Here is a 15,945-nt window from a genome sequence, read left to right as displayed (position 1 = left end):
AGGGCGAAGCACAGAACTTGGGAGTCAGATGTGTGTTTATTCAACCACCATGCATTGAACTTGGCGGATGCCACACTCTGTCCTGTGTGCAGGGGATACTGTGGTGAAGAAGTCACTGCCCTGCCCTGAAGGGAGGGCTGAAATAGGTACCCTCGGTCACTCCACAAACAAAACCCCACAAAAACCTACATGTGCGGCCCCAAACTGAGAGTATAAAATGTAGAAAAGCAAACATCTTCCCTGCAGGACGTCTGTACTGTCTCAAAAAACATGAAAATAAAGATGAAGGGTGATCACTCAGCCTGGTCACAGATATTTCCTTTCTCCTCCTTCTCAGCACGTGGTAGGAGGGACGTTTCCTGCCCCCTGAGGGTAGGAAGTGGCTTATGACTTGTTTTCACCAACTGAATGTGAGCAGGAGCGATGCGGGTAACTTCCGGCAGAAACTCTAGGGTGACCCCAACTCCCCACAGCCTATCCATGCAGGCACACGTCGGGGTAGACCCAGCCTTTTCTGGCTAATACAGAAATTGTGCATCCTGACCCCGGGCCAGGCTGGCACAGTCCCAGATAAACCAAGACCCACTGGTCACAAGTGGTTGCTTCCTAACCTTCGCCTTTCTAGAACCGGAGCTAGGCAAAGAACAGGGTCCAGTCTCATTCCGGCGCAACTGTATTCTCACAGGGTGTGTGTCTTGGGGTTACTTCCGTAAAGGGGTGTCTACAATTTATGCCAGGCACTGAGTCAGCTTCAGGACATTGCAGGGAATGTTACGAGCAAGGCTCTGTCCTCATGACACTGACATTCTAGTGGGGCGAGGCTGATGACCAACTAGGAAGCAAGCAAATGAACATGATCATGTTAGAGAGTGACGGTGCTCTGAGGAAATAAAAGGGCATCATGTGACAGAGACTGAACAGCTACTTCAGCTAGGGTGTCAAGGAGGAGTCATGTGACAAGAAGCAGCCAGGCAGGGGACAGACGCAGAGACCCGCAGGCAAGAACAAGCTTGGTCTATTTAAGGAAGAGAAACAGAAACCAGTGTGGGTCGAGCCTGCTGAATGAGGAGGGCGTGGGTGGGAGATGAGGACCCAGAGGCAGGAGGGACCAGACCGTGCAGGGCCAGCGTGAGAAAGGCTAGGAGTGAAGACAGCATAGCTGTCAGGAGGAGCAAGGACAGGGGCAATCAGGGAAGGCTTCCCAGAGGAAGTTGCCTGAATTGTTGACATTAGAGATTGGCGAGGGGCAATTCAAACCCTGGCCGTCTCGGCTTTGTCACTTCCTAGTTGCGTGGCTTTGGGCAAGTGATCTAACCTCTCTAAGTCTCAGACTCCTCCTCTGTAAAATGCGACTAATCATAACCGCCCTGCGGGGTTGTTATAAAATTAGCGCCTGACATCCGGACGGTGCGCTTTGATGATGGACGTCCAGGCCGCGCGGCACGCTGGTGGAAACGCGTCGTTCCGGGGGAGGGGTTGTCCCGATCCTGCCTTCCTCACCCAGGTGACCAGAGGTCACCCGGCCGGCCTGCCGCTGCGGGGCGCCCGAGGCGGCGGCACGCGAGGCGGCAGTCCGCGGAGGCTCCTCCCCGGACGGTCAGGCCGCAGCCCCGCTGGGAGGAGGAGCACTGGCTGGGGCGAGCTGGTCGGTTGACAGCTGCTGACAGCTGGCAGGCGCGGGGGCCGAGAGGTGGCCGCGTCCTCAGTTCGTGGGTCCGCGATCCGGGCCGCCTGCCGGGTGAGAATCGCAGCTGCTTCCCTTCCCCGCAGCGGCTTCTCATCCCCCAGTGCCTGCGTGCCGTCTCTTTAAGAGGTCAGCTGGCCGCCCCGCCTCTTGGGGACCTGATTGGCTCCTTCCGCTGCTTGAGCCCTCTTTTTGGTGTAACTCCATTCCTATAGGCTACCGGGGGCTTGGGGGGGCGGGCCTGAGTGCGGCAAGTAGGGACTGTGGCTGTTTTTGTAGTTTTGCTGGACGAAAAGGACGCTCCTGTCTTCCGGGTCGCCGCTGCCAGGAAGGACGCAGGGTGTCCTGGGGGGCAGTGAGCCCGGCGCGCCGACCGCGTCTCGCCCGCCCTCCTACCCCCATTTCCGCGGAGCCGGCCGCCCGCGGTTCTTGCGCGACGCTCCCCGCCGCCTGTGCCGGGCCCCCGCCGCCTGTGCCGGGCCGCGCCGCGGCGGATGGGCGGTCCGGGCCTCAGGTAAGGGGAGCGCCAGGGCCGCGCCGAGCTGACGGCCCGCCCCGGCCTCCGCGCAGAGCAGCCCCGGGGAAGCGTCGGCGGCGGAGGGCCGGGCGCGGGGAGGCGGGGCCGGGCCGCCCGGGGCTGTGCGGGGCGCGGGCCCCCACTCGCCCCGGACCGCGGACGCGCCGCCGCTGGCGCCTGGGCAGCCGGGAGGGGCGGGAGGGGCGGCGCACGTGCTGCGGCTGCGGCGCCGCGGCCCCGGTTCCCCGGCGCGTGAGCGCATCTCCGTGGCCCGGGGCTCTGCTTCCACGGGCCCAGCGCACGGAGGCTGGGGAGTGCCGGCACCTCCGGCCCCGCGGCGGGCACGGACCCCTGCCCCACTCCGCAGAAGGGCTTGGCTGCCCCGTGCCCACGTCGGGACGTTCCGCGGGGGACTGCCTGTGGGCCGGCCGCTGTCCTGGGGGCTTGGGTCGTGAGCGGGTGCGTGGACAGCCAGTAAGCACGCCAACGCGCGGTCGGGGCCGCTGCGGACGGAGGCCGGGGCTGCCGGGAAAGCCCGGGGGGACGAGCTGTGCCTTCTTCGGCGAGGTGGCCGGCGCGAGGACGAGGCTAGGGGAAGAGCAAGCACCAAGGCCCTGAGGGAGCTTGCGGGACAGGGAGAAGGCCGGGGCTGCAGAGTGGAAGGCAGCAGGCGGAGCACTAGGCAGGGGTCAGATCAGGTTGGGCCTTGAAGGCCAGGGGGCTTCCTCCTGGGGCTTCCACCTGGGCTGCTGACAGGTTGCTAGGAGTGGCCTCTCTGGGATTTCCGAGACTGAAGGATAAGGCGGGCGGCCTCTGTCTTCTGGAGCCTCCTGTTGTGATCCCAGGCTTTAAAAGCCCAGCCAGCCCCGAGGGTTGGGAAGCACCGTGAAGAAGTGTGGCCTCTCTTCTGCTCAGGGCTGCTGTCTTCCCAGGGTTCCCGCCCAGTAGCCCTGGGTGGAGTTGGTCAGTCCCACAGATGCAGAGAGGGTGGGTGGTGGAGGCCCAAGGTGTGGGTGGGAAAATTGCCTCTGAAATGTTAATGAGATCAGGAGAGCCCCTCCCGGGTGGAAGAAACAGTCTGTCCCAGTTTCGCTGGTCCCGAGAGGCTTGGTGTTGCCCAGGGCACTCACCTTCTGGGAACTCCTCTGCGGGTCCCCTTCCCTCTGGTCTGGGCTCCACCCCTTCCTCCCCTGCCATCGACCAGCTTTCCCACCATCCTGTGTCCTGAGCCTGAAGACCCCTGTCTTCTCTGTTGCTCTCTGGGCTCCGGCCCCCAAGGCCAGGAGCTCATTCTTGCGGGGAGGAGAACATGCAGCCAGTGACTTAACCCCTCTGTGGCTCTCCCGTCCTTTGTACAGTGGGGAGAGGCGGGTGTGATGGGGTAAAGCGCTCGGCCCTGTGTCTTGCTTCAGTTATTTTGTAAGCTCTGACACATGGTGGCAATTTTGGCCTGTCGACAGCCTCATAACTCAAGTGTGGCTCTGGGACCAGCAGAGCAGTGGCACCACCTGGGAGTGTGTTAAAAATGCGACTCTCAGCTCCCCAGGCCTGCAGGATTGGAATCTTCATGTTAACAACACTCAAGTCATCGCCAGGGAGGAGCCCAGACCCAGAGGGGGCACCTGACAAGCCCCCGACTAGGGGCCTGGGCTCTGGAGACACAGCCTGGGCACAGGCTCAGCAGGGGCCGCCCGGCTCTGAGCTCGGTACGGTGGGGACAGAAGTCTTCCCTCGCAGGGCAGGAGGGCTCAGAGTGTCCCCTGCTGTGGTCACAGAATGAGCAGGGGAACTGGGAGAGGGGGAGCAACTGACCATCTCCCCTCAGACTCCATAGCAAGCGGGTCTTCGAAAGGGGCCTGTGGGCCTGTGGACCAAATCCCTCCCCCTCACAGCCCAGCTCCTCTGGGAAGAAAAGCAGCAGTGCCCTTGGTGTGTGTGACCTTTTGTAGACATTTACTTCTCTGGTCTTGACAGCAACCTTGTTAGACGGGTGTTATTCTCCCTGTGACATGCAGAGAGGAGAAATGACTCACCCAAGGTCACACAGCAAGTGTCTGGCAGAGCCAGAAGCACAACCTAGTTCTGCCCAACTCCATAACCTATGTTTGCCAGAAGTTTTTCAGTGGTAAATTAGAGAAATCAGCCTCAAAATGCCTTAGCAGAAAGGGGAATTTGTTAGATTTTATAACTGAAAAATTCAGGAGTGTAAGTCTGGCTTCAGGTATGACTGGATCCAGGGGCTCACATGAGGATCTGTCTCCAGAATGTATTTTCATCTGCCTCCCAGCTCTGTGTTCCTCCATGTTGGCCTTATTCTCACGTGGGTCTCCATATGTGGAGTCAAAGTGGTACAGTTCTGGCTTAGTCCCCTTAGCAGTAAAAGTAATTATAGCAGAAGGCTCAGGGCTGATTCTCCTTGGCCGGGACAACGAAGCATCCTGATTGGCCAGGCTTAGATCACATGCACATTACCTGGCGTTGTGGAGGGGTAAAGTCAGCCATACCTAAACCTCATGGACAGAGATTGGGGAAGTTGGGGTTTCCCCTGAAGAAAATGGGATACTGGACAGGGAAAGCCAAGAGAAGTCCCTCTGACCACCCCCTACTCTGGGCGCTCTGTCCGGCTGCTCTGGCTCCTGCCCTGTTCGTCCTCATTGGTTTCTCTTTGCCGCTGGGGCCTCTCAGCTTCCTGTGGCTGCTGGGTGCTTGGCCTGCCCCTACCGGGGCTGCTTGATGCTCTGTCCTAGGCCAGAGCTGGGGTTGGGTTGCTGGGACCAGAAGTTTGCTCCGTGGGGAGTGGGGAGCGGGGCAGAGGGGGCTGTGGAATATCTCTCCAACTCACAGTCACTTCCAAGTCATTATCTCAGGGCCCCGAAGTCTTGAGGGGGCACACCCATTGGCCGTAAGCTCGCCTGTGCTTGGCAGGTGGCCTGGTCCACATGGCTGCAGGATGGCCGCAGTTCAGACGTCACACCTCAGCGCCACCACAGGTGCCCACAGGGGCCTTCCTGCCTTTCTCGGGGAGGCAGCTTTCCTGGGAAGGCCCCTGCCGCGGGGCACCCGGCCTAAAGCAGGTCTGCCCGAGGAGAAAGGGCTGCCCTCCCTGACTCTCACAGAGCTGCTCTGCGGGCCCTGCTGGTACAGGGAGGACTAGCAGTCATTGGGGAACTGTCCTGCGCGTCACAGGCCAGCTGGCAGCCCTGGACCTGCCCCCGCAGTCCCTTATCACAGTGGAGCACCAGGTGCCCTGCTGAGGGGTCTGGTCCTGCTCCGCCCCAGCTCCAAACCCTCCAAACTGCTGCTTATGCGAGGCTTCTGGCGCTGGGGAGGGGCCCGCCCTGAAGGCAGGGCAGCGCGGAGGGCAGCGTCCCTCACCACAGGGATGCTCCTGCCACAGCCGGGCCTGAGTCCTGGAACAAAATAGCAGCTCGTTAGTGGGGAAGAAGGGGGCAGTGTCTGCTGGGGACGCCGCCACTGGTGCCAGCCTCACCACTGCGGAATATCCAGTGCTCAGGCCAGAAACCGCGACGTCAGCCTGCCTCGCTCTCTCCCCTCCCTGTGCGTGTGTCTCGGCAGGTCTTCTTGGCCCCCTCCCAAAGTCACCCCAGATCCCTCCACCCCAGCCCACTCCGGCACTAGTCACGCTGCTGTCCTCTCGTCTGGACTGGCTCGGGAGCTCCTCTGTCTCCCTGCCCCACTCTTGCCCCACTTCAGTCTGTTCTCCATGGCAGCCAGAGCAATCCTCTGCACGTAGACATGGGACCCCGTTGTCTGCCTTCGTAAGACCTTCTCATTGCATTCAGACTGAAATCATATTGCATGTGGCCATACAGCCCCGTCTGACCCGGCACACCAACCTTTCTGATCTCACCTCCAGCCACACCTGCCTACATTTTGCCCTTGAACCTGTCTCTACCCCAGGGCCTTTGCATTTGCCATTCTTTCCTGGGTATGCTCTGTCCAGATTTTTCCAAGGCTAGCTCTGGCTGTTATTTAGATCTCAGCTCAAATGTCACCTTGTCTGACAACCCAGTCCTAAGCAGCACCCCTTTATATTCATGGAATTCAGGCTTAGCTGTTGCAACAAAGGCCAAAATAACAAGACAGAAGGTTATTTCTGTCTGTTGTATGACAGTGTGCAAAATGTCCGGGACGCACATGGGGGCCCCCTCGTGCCTGGAACCCAGACACCTTTCTTATTACTGTTATCCTCAATCGCAGGACCTCCTCAATAACAGAGTGGCTTCTGTCTCATGATCTAAGGTGGGTGCTCTTGCTCCCACCACCACATCCATGTTCCAGCCAATGGGAACAGAGATGGCACCACCTGAAATTGGCAAACCTCACTGTTCATGTCCAACTGAATAAAACTCAGTCATGGCCACAGCCAGGGACAGGGGAGCTGGGGAAGTAGCCGTTGTTCTGGGAAGCCATGTGCGAGCTAGAGTCCACGGGCTGCAGGGCTAAGGGGCAGGCTGAGTGTTGGGGCTCCAGCAGCCTCTGCTGCGTTTCTGTTGTTTCGCCCCACACTGTTTTCTTCGCTTCAGCCCTTACCTCTAGGAGGGGTTGGCTGTGTGCGTCCAGGCTCGTGCTGGCTGTCGGCCCCCGCTCCTCGGATGCAGCCCTGTGAGGACAGGCGTGTCCCTGTGCCTAGACTGTGCCTGGCTCCCAGTGGGCCCTCCCAGGCCTGTGCGGGCGGAGGAACACGGGAATGGAGGGGGGACTGGCCGCCTCTCCCATCGAAGGGAACAGAGGAAGAGCCAGCTTCTTTATTTGGACCTACTGTGTGTCAGAGTTTCTTTGTAATACTCCCCATCACCCTGGAGGTTGTTGGCATGTCCTCGTGTTGCAGTGAGGACAGAAACCAGAGCCAGTGAGCGGCCTGAGCCCCAGGTCCTGGCCCACCCCCTTTGGAGACGTCTTACAGCCAGAGGTGGCTGTGTTTCGTGGCTCAGACACATAGTGAGACTGTGCCTGCGTCGTGTCCCGTCCTCGTCTTGTGCCTGCTGTTGTTGAGGGCTGGTGCTCCTGACAGCACAGTGCGGGTTCCTGTGGCATTGCTGCAAATCCTTTTGCCAGCAGGGCACGGGCCTCCGGGTCTGTGCCTGCTGAGGGGAGACTGTGCCCTGACATGGAGACAGAACATCTTTTAAATTTTTGTACATTGACTGAACTGTAAGGCAGACGGAAAAGTGCAAGAATCCTAGGTCCATGGCCCCGTGCATTTGACACAGTGAGTGCCTAGGACCCAGCATCCAGATCAAGCACCCAGAGCTGGTGTGCCTCCCCCACCACTGTGCCCTCCGTCCTCCGCAAAGATGACCCTCGCCTGCATCTCTCTGCGGGGTCAGACCACATGTCCGCTCCGGTGCCTGGCTCTGTCTGCATCAGACCATGAGGTCCTGTCATCGCCGCTGTAGCGGTGGCCATTCTGCTTCTTACTGCACGAGGCTCCACCGTTTACCTGAAGGCTTCCATTCCGTGTGCCTTCTGCTGCTGGTGGGCATTTGAGCTGCTCCCAGCCTGGGGCTGGTATGAATGTACCAGGAAGTGGAGATGGGTTACAGCACCCAGTCTGTTCAAGTCATAGTTTTAAACGCTGGCATCTGTTACATGCTGGTTCCCTGGGCCGCACCTGGCTCACTTGCCCTGGGCCCTGAGCTCCCAGCAGAAGTCCCTGCTGCTGTCCCCGAGAGTCCTGTGACCGGGAGCCCGCCGTGGTTGTCCAGGGTGGCTGCAGGACCCCAGACCACCAGCTCTCCTGGCCTCCAGGCTGGACTCCTGACCTCTCGTTCTCGGATCGGCACGTGGGCGCTCGGCGGGGCCCCAGCCCTCGACTCCTGCTCCTCCAGCCCTTGTAGACAGAGCTCCCCTACCTCCCTCTGCAGCACCTCCTCTTCCTGGCCCGGCTCCACTTGGAGAACTCCTGTGCATCCTCCCGAGCATCCTCCCGGCAGAGGGGACTGTCCCCTCCATTTGCGTCTCCCTTTCCAGGATGGCAGCAGTGGGAGGAAGGGCTTGAGGTGCATCCCAGTTGTGCATGGTGCCCAGCTCTGGCACTTGGCAGCTGTGTGGCCACACACGTTGCATGGACCACAGCTCGCACTTCCCAGGGACACTACGTGTGCAGGCTGTCAGCGGCGCTTGACGCCACTTACTTAGCGCTCCCCACGACCTCATGGGGTGGACCCTATTGTTACCCCCATACCAGGGGTAGGGGAAACTGAGGCACAGAATAATGGGAAGTAAGGGGCAGTCTGGGACGTGAGCCCTGGCCCCTAGCCCCTCTGCTCCGTCTCTCCCCCAGGTCCCCGAGGAACTTGCACTGCTGTGTGGCGTGCAGACAGGCTCACTCACAGGGTGCAGGGGCTTTTATTGTTCGGGGGTCATGAGACAGAGCCTGAGACAGGCACGGCCCCTGCCCAGGGACTGGGTCACAACGCGTGTCGCAGGGCAACCCCTCGCCTCCCGCCTGGCGGGTGGGGGAGTGGCCCACAGCAGGCAGCCCTCTTGTGTTCCCCTGGGAGCCTGAGACCCTGCTGACATGGCTCTCTCTCCCCCAGGGCTGGCTGCTGGGGGAATGGACACCCTGGAGGAGGTGATTTGGGCCAATGGGAGCACAGCACTGCCCCCGCCCCTGGCACCCAACATCACCGTGCCACATCGCTGTCTGCTGCTGCTCTATGAGGACATCGGCACCTCTCGGTGAGGCAGCCGCAGCCTGTTGGGCAGGCTGGCTGTGTGTGAGTAGGTTTTCCCGGTGTGTGGGTGTGTGTGTGTATGAGAGACAGGTGGGGTGGGGTGCAGACACAACCTTACCAGTGAGCTGGTTTCTTTACTTGTCTACTAGGGTCCGGTACTGGGACCTCTTGCTGCTCATCCCCAATGTGCTCTTCTTCATCTTCCTGCTCTGGAAACTTCCATTTGCTCGGGCCAGGATCTGTGTCACCTCCAGCCCCATTTTTATCACCTTCTATATTCTGGTGAGTTCACTCCAATTGGTGATAGAAAACCCAACTCCAAACCCAAGCAAAAAAGGGAATTATTAACTACGTCTGTAATAAAAAAACCAGCTTGAGGTATGGCTGGATCCAGGGAATTAACCAGCGTCATCAGGACTCTGTCTCTCTTTGCATCTCTGTTCCCTCTGGCCTTATCTCAGATGAGGTGGCCCCATATGGTGTCACAGATAGCCAAGAAGAGCTTTGAGCTAACATCCTGCCTCCCTGCCAACTGTAGCCAAAGAGTCCCTCTTTCCTGATGGTGCCAGTGTAGACCTGGAATTCCCTCTGATTGGCCCACCTTGGATCCTGTGTTCATTCCTGAGCTAGTCACTGTGACTAGCAGGGAAAGGGGCAGTTTGGAGCTGGGAAGGTGGAGTCAGCGCAGCCAGACTATATGGACTGAGGAGGGTGGTGGTCCCTGGAAGAAAATTGGGCCACCTTTACTAGAGGGAAAGGGAATGGATGTTGGGTGGGGAAGCGTGCCCACTGTAGCCTCCATCCATCCATCTGTCCATCTGTCCTTCCTTCCACACATTCTGCCAGACCTCTTTGGAGCAGCATTCTTGTCTGTTGGGAGCCCCTGCATTCTCGTCACGCAGTGGTCCTGGTGGGTGTTGCCTGGGGAAAGGTCGTGGGGCTGTGGGTGAGAAGGCAGCCCCAGGGCCAGGCTCCAGGGGCACGCTGTCTGGCTTCCTTCCTTCAGGGCTCAGGCCTGACTGACTGGAGTCCTCCCCTCTCTGCTTCTTAACTACCTGAGAGCTGAGTGGCCCCCTGGTCCCCCTCTTGTGGCCTGGCTCAGCACTTCCCTGTTAGAGGAGTGGGCAGTGGGCAGGCAGAGAGGCAAGGGAGGCCATGGGGAACCCCGGAGACCATTGGAGGCCCCAGGGGCTGCCGGCCAACTGGAGCCTGCTCCCCTGTGAGGCGGAGATGGGCAGAGGTGGGGATCGAGGCCGCCTTTCTTCTCTGCCCTCTCTGCTCCTCTGACCATTTACTTGTTGGTGTATTTATTCAGTAGATATTAAGTACCTGCTGTATGTCAGGCAGATGCCCTTTCCGGGGGAGTGGGCAGGGACAAGGGGCCCAGGGCTGATGCCTGAGAGCAGGAGGCAGGGCAGAGACAGCACTGTGTTGCCCTCTGACTCCTGGAGACTTTGTTCTAGAGCTCAGGAGGCAGTGGGAAGAGTGTACTCGGGCAGACCATCTCCGAACCCCAGCTGTGCTGAATGACCTTGGGCTAGTGGCTTGGCCTCTCTGTGCCCCAGTGCCCTCCTACGTGATGTGTTGGATCTGCTTTAGCTTGTGGTGCTCCTGTGAGCACCAAATGAGACAGTGTGCATAGCTCTGGTCCAGTGGGGGCTTGGCATACAGTAGGCACGTGGCAGTGCTGCTTCTGCAGCCTGCCCTGCTGAGTGGTGTCAGCCTCCCCAAGGCTTGGACATGGTTTGCATGGCACTAAGGATGGAGTGTATATGAATCTGGGCTCTTTTGTTTTTATGCGTCAGAAAACCAAACTGAAACTCACTCATAGAAGCTGAAGGGAAGGTACTGAGTGAGAAACTGACAAGTCCCAGGGCTTCAGGCACAGCTGGATTCAGGGGCTCCGTGATGCCATGGGGACTCTGTCTCTGCCTCCCTCATCAGCGTCTCTCAGATGGCCCTGTCTCTCGCAGTCTCTGCCCTCATGGCAGCCAGGCGGCCCCAGCAGCTCCAGGCTTGCATCTCCTCAGCTTCCTTTCCCAGCTGTGCTGAATGACCTGGGGCCAGTGGCCTGGTCTTTCTGTGCCCCAGTGCCCTCCGACGTGATGTGTGTTGGGTCTGCTTTAGCTTGTGGCGCTCCTCTGAGCACCAAATGAGACATCAAACGTGAGCACCTGATGTCCTGGGTGTGACTTTCAGTAGACTCCTTTGGGTCCCACCCCCTCCCCAAACCAGGGGAATGGTGTACGCCAAATGGCCAGCCCTGGGTCACAGACCAGCCCCTGAAGCCAGGAGGGGTGGGTCAGCCCCCTGAATCCCGTGAGGGAGGAGACAGCGGGGCGAGGAGTGGGGCTGTGCCAGCGAAGGGGCTGGACCTGGGCTGCCAAAGCCGCAGGCGTGAGCACCGCACCTTTGCAAACCTGCCGGTGCCGCAGCCGTGCTGGGGCCTTCGGCGCCTCTTCCCTGCGGCCTCTTCCCGGTCCCCTCGTCTCGGGATGAAGACCATGAACACGACACTAAGGGCACACGTGTACCTAGCCCTGACCAGGCGCCAGGCATGCTCTGCTACCTTTATTTACCCCTTTGATCTCCCCAACATCCACTGCTGTTTTTACCCCATTTCACAGATGAGGAAACTGAGGCACGGAGGTGCAGCTCCTTGCCTGAGGTCACAGAGGCAGGAAGTAGCAGAGCTGGGATTCGAACCCAGGCAGTCTGGCTGTACTGTGTCACCCTACTAACCATCTGGAGCCTGTCAGTGGAGCCAGGAGGCTGAGGCCCGAGAGGGGAGGGCCAGGTCGAGGTCACCAGCAGTGGAGGGTCTCCCCACCTCCCTGCATCCCGCCCGACTCACTTTGTTTGAATCCCTCCATTCTCGAGGAATCAAAGGCTCCCGTAAACGCTGGGTGTGGGTTTGCGGTCCCTGCCGTTCCCTGAGGTCTTGTCCCCAGCTCCACCGCCCGACCCCTCTCTCACCCACCAGGTGTTCGTGGTGGCGCTGGTGGGCATCGCCCGGGCCGTGGTGTCCATGACGGTCAGCACCTCGGATGCTGCGACTGTTGCTGATAAGGTGTGGCTGGGCCAGCCGACGAGGGGGTGGGTGCCGGGTGCTGGGCAGACGGGCGCCTGGGCCCTAGGCTGACGCTGTGCCCGCTCTGTGTCCAGATCCTGTGGGAGATTACCCGCTTCTTCCTGTTGGCCATCGAGCTGAGCGTGGTCATCCTGGGCCTTGCCTTTGGTGCGTGTGCTGCTGGGGCCAACGCTCTCCCTGCCCCTCCTTGGCGGGGGCCGACCCCACCACAGTCACCTGGCTGGCTCCCACTGACTGACCAGCACGTTTCTTCCAGGTCACCTGGAGAGCAAGTCAAGCATCAAGCGGGTGCTGGCCATCACCACAGTGCTGTCCTTGGCTTACTCTGTCACCCAGGTAAGAGGGGGTGAGGCAGGGCAGCCCTGGGGGCTCCCTGGAGGAGGCAGGGGCCAGTGATGGTTGGGCATCCTCTGCCTCCTGGTCCTGGGTTAGGGTTTGAATGTTTGTCACATGCAGCGTTCCCAAATTTTAAATGCACCTAATGAGTCACCCGGGGTGCCTGTTAACAAGGCAGGGTCCAGGGTCCCCAGATTCTCATGCAATAGGCTGGGGCTGGGAAGGGGGAAGGCCCAGAAGCTGCGGTTTCACACGCAGCCCAGGATGGGAGAGCCTATCCGCAGTCTGCAGAGCCTGCATCCAGAGGCCCCTTTCTCAGATGGACAGGTCTGCCCCTCACCCGGCTCTGCCCCGCGCTCCGCTGGGCCCTTCTGGGTGTTGGAGCTCAGTGGGCCAGGCATGGCAGGAGAGCAGGCTGGGCAGGGAACTCTGAGGGCCGACCGAGGAGGCAGGCTTGGTGTGGTGGAGAGCTTGGGGAGGGGACTTTCCAGGGGGGAGGAGCCTGTGAGACCCTCCCCTGCCCGTGCCTGCAGGGGACGCTGGAGATCCTGTACCCTGACGCCCACCTCTCAGCAGAGGACTTCAACATCTACGGGCACGGGGGCCGCCAGTTCTGGCTGGTCAGCTCCTGCTTCTTCTTCCTGGTGAGGCGGAGGCGGAGGCGGAGGCGGAGGCGGAGGGGGAGGGGGAGGGGGAGGGGGCGGGGGCGGGGGCGGGGGCGGGGGCGGCGGCGGCGGCGGCGGCGAGCCTCCTCCGAGGCAGGGACCTGCACCTTGGCCCCGGGCTTCGCTCTGGGCCCGGCGCTCCTCAGCATCCTCCTCAGTCCGCCCTGTCTCCGCAGGTCTACTCTCTGGTGGTCATCCTCCCCAAGACCCCGCTGAAGGAGCGCATCTCCCTGCCTTGTGAGGGGCTCGGGCACAGGGCTGGGTGCAGGGTGGGGTCTGTTGGGGCTGCTGTGGCCGGGAACTGGAGAACCCTGGGTGGGAGGGAGGGGCCCCCCCAGAGGGGTCCAGGTGACGCACTGGGGATGAAGGGTGGAGGCGCGCGGGGAGGACCTCACGCCCCCCTGACCCCCCAGCGCGGAGGAGCTTCTACGTGTATGCGGGCATCCTGGCGCTGCTCAACCTGCTGCAGGGGCTGGGGAGCGCGCTGCTCTGCGCCAACATCATCGAGGGGCTCTGGTACGCGGGGTGGGGCCGGGCCGGGCACTGGGTGTCGCCGCCTGCTGGGCAGGCGCGGGGCTGGCGTGTTGGGGCGGGGAGGGGGAGGCCAAGCCGAGACCGCGCCCCAACGTGCCCTCCCTCCCCTTCTCCAGCTGTGTCGATGCCACCACGTTCCTCTACTTCAGCTTCTTCGCACCCCTCATCTACGTGGCCTTCCTCCGGGGCTTCTTCGGGTGAGTCTCACCCCGGGCACTTATGGCAGGGGGGTCGCAGCTGGGCTCTGGGCCGCCCCCCCTCATGCCTCGGTGCCGGTGATGCAGTTAGCCCCGCGCCCTCTGCTTCCTGCGCATGCGCGTTCGCGTGCCCCGGGGCGCCTGGGCGCTCCTGGTGCCGGCTTGGATGCCAGGACAGAGGGGACGGCTTACGCATACATATCATACTCATATACACACGCATATACATATTTGTAGACACACAACATACATGTGCACAGTATATACATACACATATCTACACGTATGCATGCATATACAGACGTGTAACACACACATTTAGCATATGCATACATATATACACTATATACATAACACAGAGACATACATGCTTTCCCCACCAGAGAGAGTGGCTGTGCACATTGCTCTGCACTTTCTGTTTTTCATTGAAGGATAGATTAGTTCATTCAGTCAGCAAGCATTTATTGAGCACCTACTGTGTGCCAGGCACTGTGTAGCCACAGACCCAAAGGGCACAGAGTAGACACAAACCTTGCATTGGGAGTGTGTATTGTGGTGGGGGTACCTGGGGCAGGAGCAGGCTTGGGGGAGGTCCAGTGTGTATTTGAGCGTTGGGTGGGGGGCACTTGTGCAACTGTGTGTTGAAGGCGTGTCAGGGAGATGGGATCTAAGGACATGTGGGGCTGGGGTTGGTCCCCGGCCTCAGCCGTGGCGGAAGCACGGGCATTTTGCCCCACCCCAGCCCTCCTGCCCCACCTGCAGGTCTGAGGGAGGGTGGGGATCTGCCTCCTGCAGGGGGAGCTGGGACAGGGGCAGAGGTGGAGTGGGAGGGGCTCCATTGGATCCCTGCCCTGATCTGATTTATCTCCCTGGCCTCAGGCTTCTTTTTGTCAACTGGGTGCAATGCTTCCCTCTCAGAGAGTTCTCCTGAGGACGCAGGGGCTGGGTAGGCACACAGCGGGTAGTAGTAAGTGGGGCGGAGGTCACGGCCCACGTTTGCTGAGCACCTTGGGCCAGGTCCTCGCTGAGCCTCAGAAGTGACCTCTGTTCGCCTTGCTCAGGGAGCCGGCTGAGCTGGGAGCGCTGCGCTGTGCTCTGAGAGAGCAGGCGCTCTAGAGTCCAGCACTGGGGACCTTACGGGCGGTGTTAGGCAGCCGTTGGCGCGTTTCCTCCCGCGTCTGACCACGTGCTGCCCAGGAGGGAAGGCTTTCGTGACTTACTCAGTGCGGCTCCCCTGGCCCTCTGTTCTCCCAACTAGCTCGGAGCCCAAGATCCTCTTCTCCTACAAATGCCAAGTGGACGAGACAGAGGAGCCGGACATGCACCTGCCCCAGCCCTATGCTGTGGCCCGGCGGGAGGGCCTGGAGGCAGCAGGGGCTGCCAGCACACAGTTCGATTCGGCCAGTGGGGTGGCCTACCTGGACGACATTGCCTCCATGCCCTGCCACACCGGCAGCATCAACAGTACGGACAGCAAGCGTTGGAAGGCCATCAGTGCCTGAGTGCGGCCACCCTGGCTGGAAGGCCTGCCGGCCCTGTGGAGGGCAGACAGAGAGAAGGCCAGGGAACACAGAGTGCCCAGGGGAGGAGAATGAGTGACAGGACTTGTGTGGGCAGCAGGCCTGTCCTGCTCTCCAGGCCCCCAGCTGCCCTCTGCCACCTCTGCCCCGGCTGGGGGCAGCCTACCCCTTCTGCCCTGCTCAGCGGCATGGCCCAGACTCGATTGCTCAGGGCCATGCCTGGCTGGCCGAGGCCACTTCCTTTCTTGAAAACCTGGCCACCCAGGACAGGTCTGGCCCTCCTCAGCCTTCTGCCCCCTCCCCTTGGTGCAATGGCCTCTGCAAAGCCCTCTCTGGCGGGTGGGCTGAAGTGTGTATATTTTCGTGATCTATTTTTTAATAAAAAGGAAAAGAAGCAGAAGGTGTCAGTGTGGAGGTTCTGCAGGAATACTGGGGCAGGTTCCTCTCAGGAGCCCGAGGACCGGGGTGAGGAGCTGTGACATGCAGAGGGCTGGTGGGTCCCTCTGTGGCCTGCAGCCTGGGAGCTCAGGGCACTTACACTGCTCAACTGAGGGACGTGGGCCAGTGCGCAGGCCCTGCCTGGCTGCTGGGGAAGCCATCGCTGCCCCGGGGCCCCTGTTGGAGTGGAGGAGATGGACATGGAAGGAGAAGCGTGGTCTCCTCACCTGCGGGTCCCTTCCCTTCTCCGCTCCTGATCCTG

At 60.7% G+C, this 15,945-nt stretch overlaps 1 protein-coding gene across 4 annotated transcripts; it reads left to right on the top strand.

The window, feature by feature from the left end:
- The first annotated feature begins 1,046 nt into the window (after nt 1–1,046).
- Nucleotides 1,047–15,645, top strand: TPRA1 (transmembrane protein adipocyte associated 1). Of its 4 annotated transcripts, XM_070576450.1 has the most exons (12): nt 2,016–2,198; nt 8,090–8,224; nt 8,765–8,906; nt 9,052–9,184; nt 11,886–11,972; nt 12,068–12,140; nt 12,250–12,329; nt 12,863–12,973; nt 13,171–13,231; nt 13,408–13,510; nt 13,645–13,725; nt 14,984–15,645. In XM_070576450.1, the coding sequence occupies exons 3-12, from the start codon at nt 8,782–8,784 to the stop codon at nt 15,225–15,227; spliced, it is 1,098 nt and encodes a 365-aa protein (XP_070432551.1). In that variant the 5' UTR covers nt 2,016–2,198; nt 8,090–8,224; nt 8,765–8,781; the 3' UTR covers nt 15,228–15,645. The 4 variants fall into 4 exon arrangements, with proteins under 4 accessions (XP_070432549.1, XP_070432550.1, XP_070432548.1 ...); XM_070576448.1 differs by lacking the exons at nt 2,016–2,198; nt 8,090–8,224 and adding an exon at nt 1,047–1,738; XM_070576449.1 differs by lacking the exons at nt 2,016–2,198; nt 8,090–8,224 and adding an exon at nt 1,490–1,813.
- Nucleotides 15,646–15,945: the final 300 nt, after the last annotated feature.

The sequence above is a fragment of the Equus przewalskii genome, chromosome 15, assembly GCF_037783145.1.
Source record: "Equus przewalskii isolate Varuska chromosome 15, EquPr2, whole genome shotgun sequence".
NCBI lineage: Eukaryota > Metazoa > Chordata > Mammalia > Perissodactyla > Equidae > Equus > Equus przewalskii.
This window is presented reverse-complemented; position numbering and strand designations above follow the sequence as displayed.

What these genes read in the sequence shown, in the direction of transcription:
- TPRA1 (XM_070576448.1), top strand. Translation starts at nt 8,782, where the DNA reads ATGGACACCCTGGAGGAGGTGATTTGGGCCAATGGGAGCACAGCACTG. An exon ending in GCTCCTGCTTCTTCTTCCTG is followed by an intron (nt 12,974 to 13,170) that starts GTGAGGCGGAGG and finishes CTGTCTCCGCAG; the next exon opens with GTCTACTCTCTGGTGGTCAT. An exon ending in TTCCTCCGGGGCTTCTTCGG is followed by an intron (nt 13,726 to 14,983) that starts GTGAGTCTCACC and finishes TCTCCCAACTAG; the next exon opens with CTCGGAGCCCAAGATCCTCT.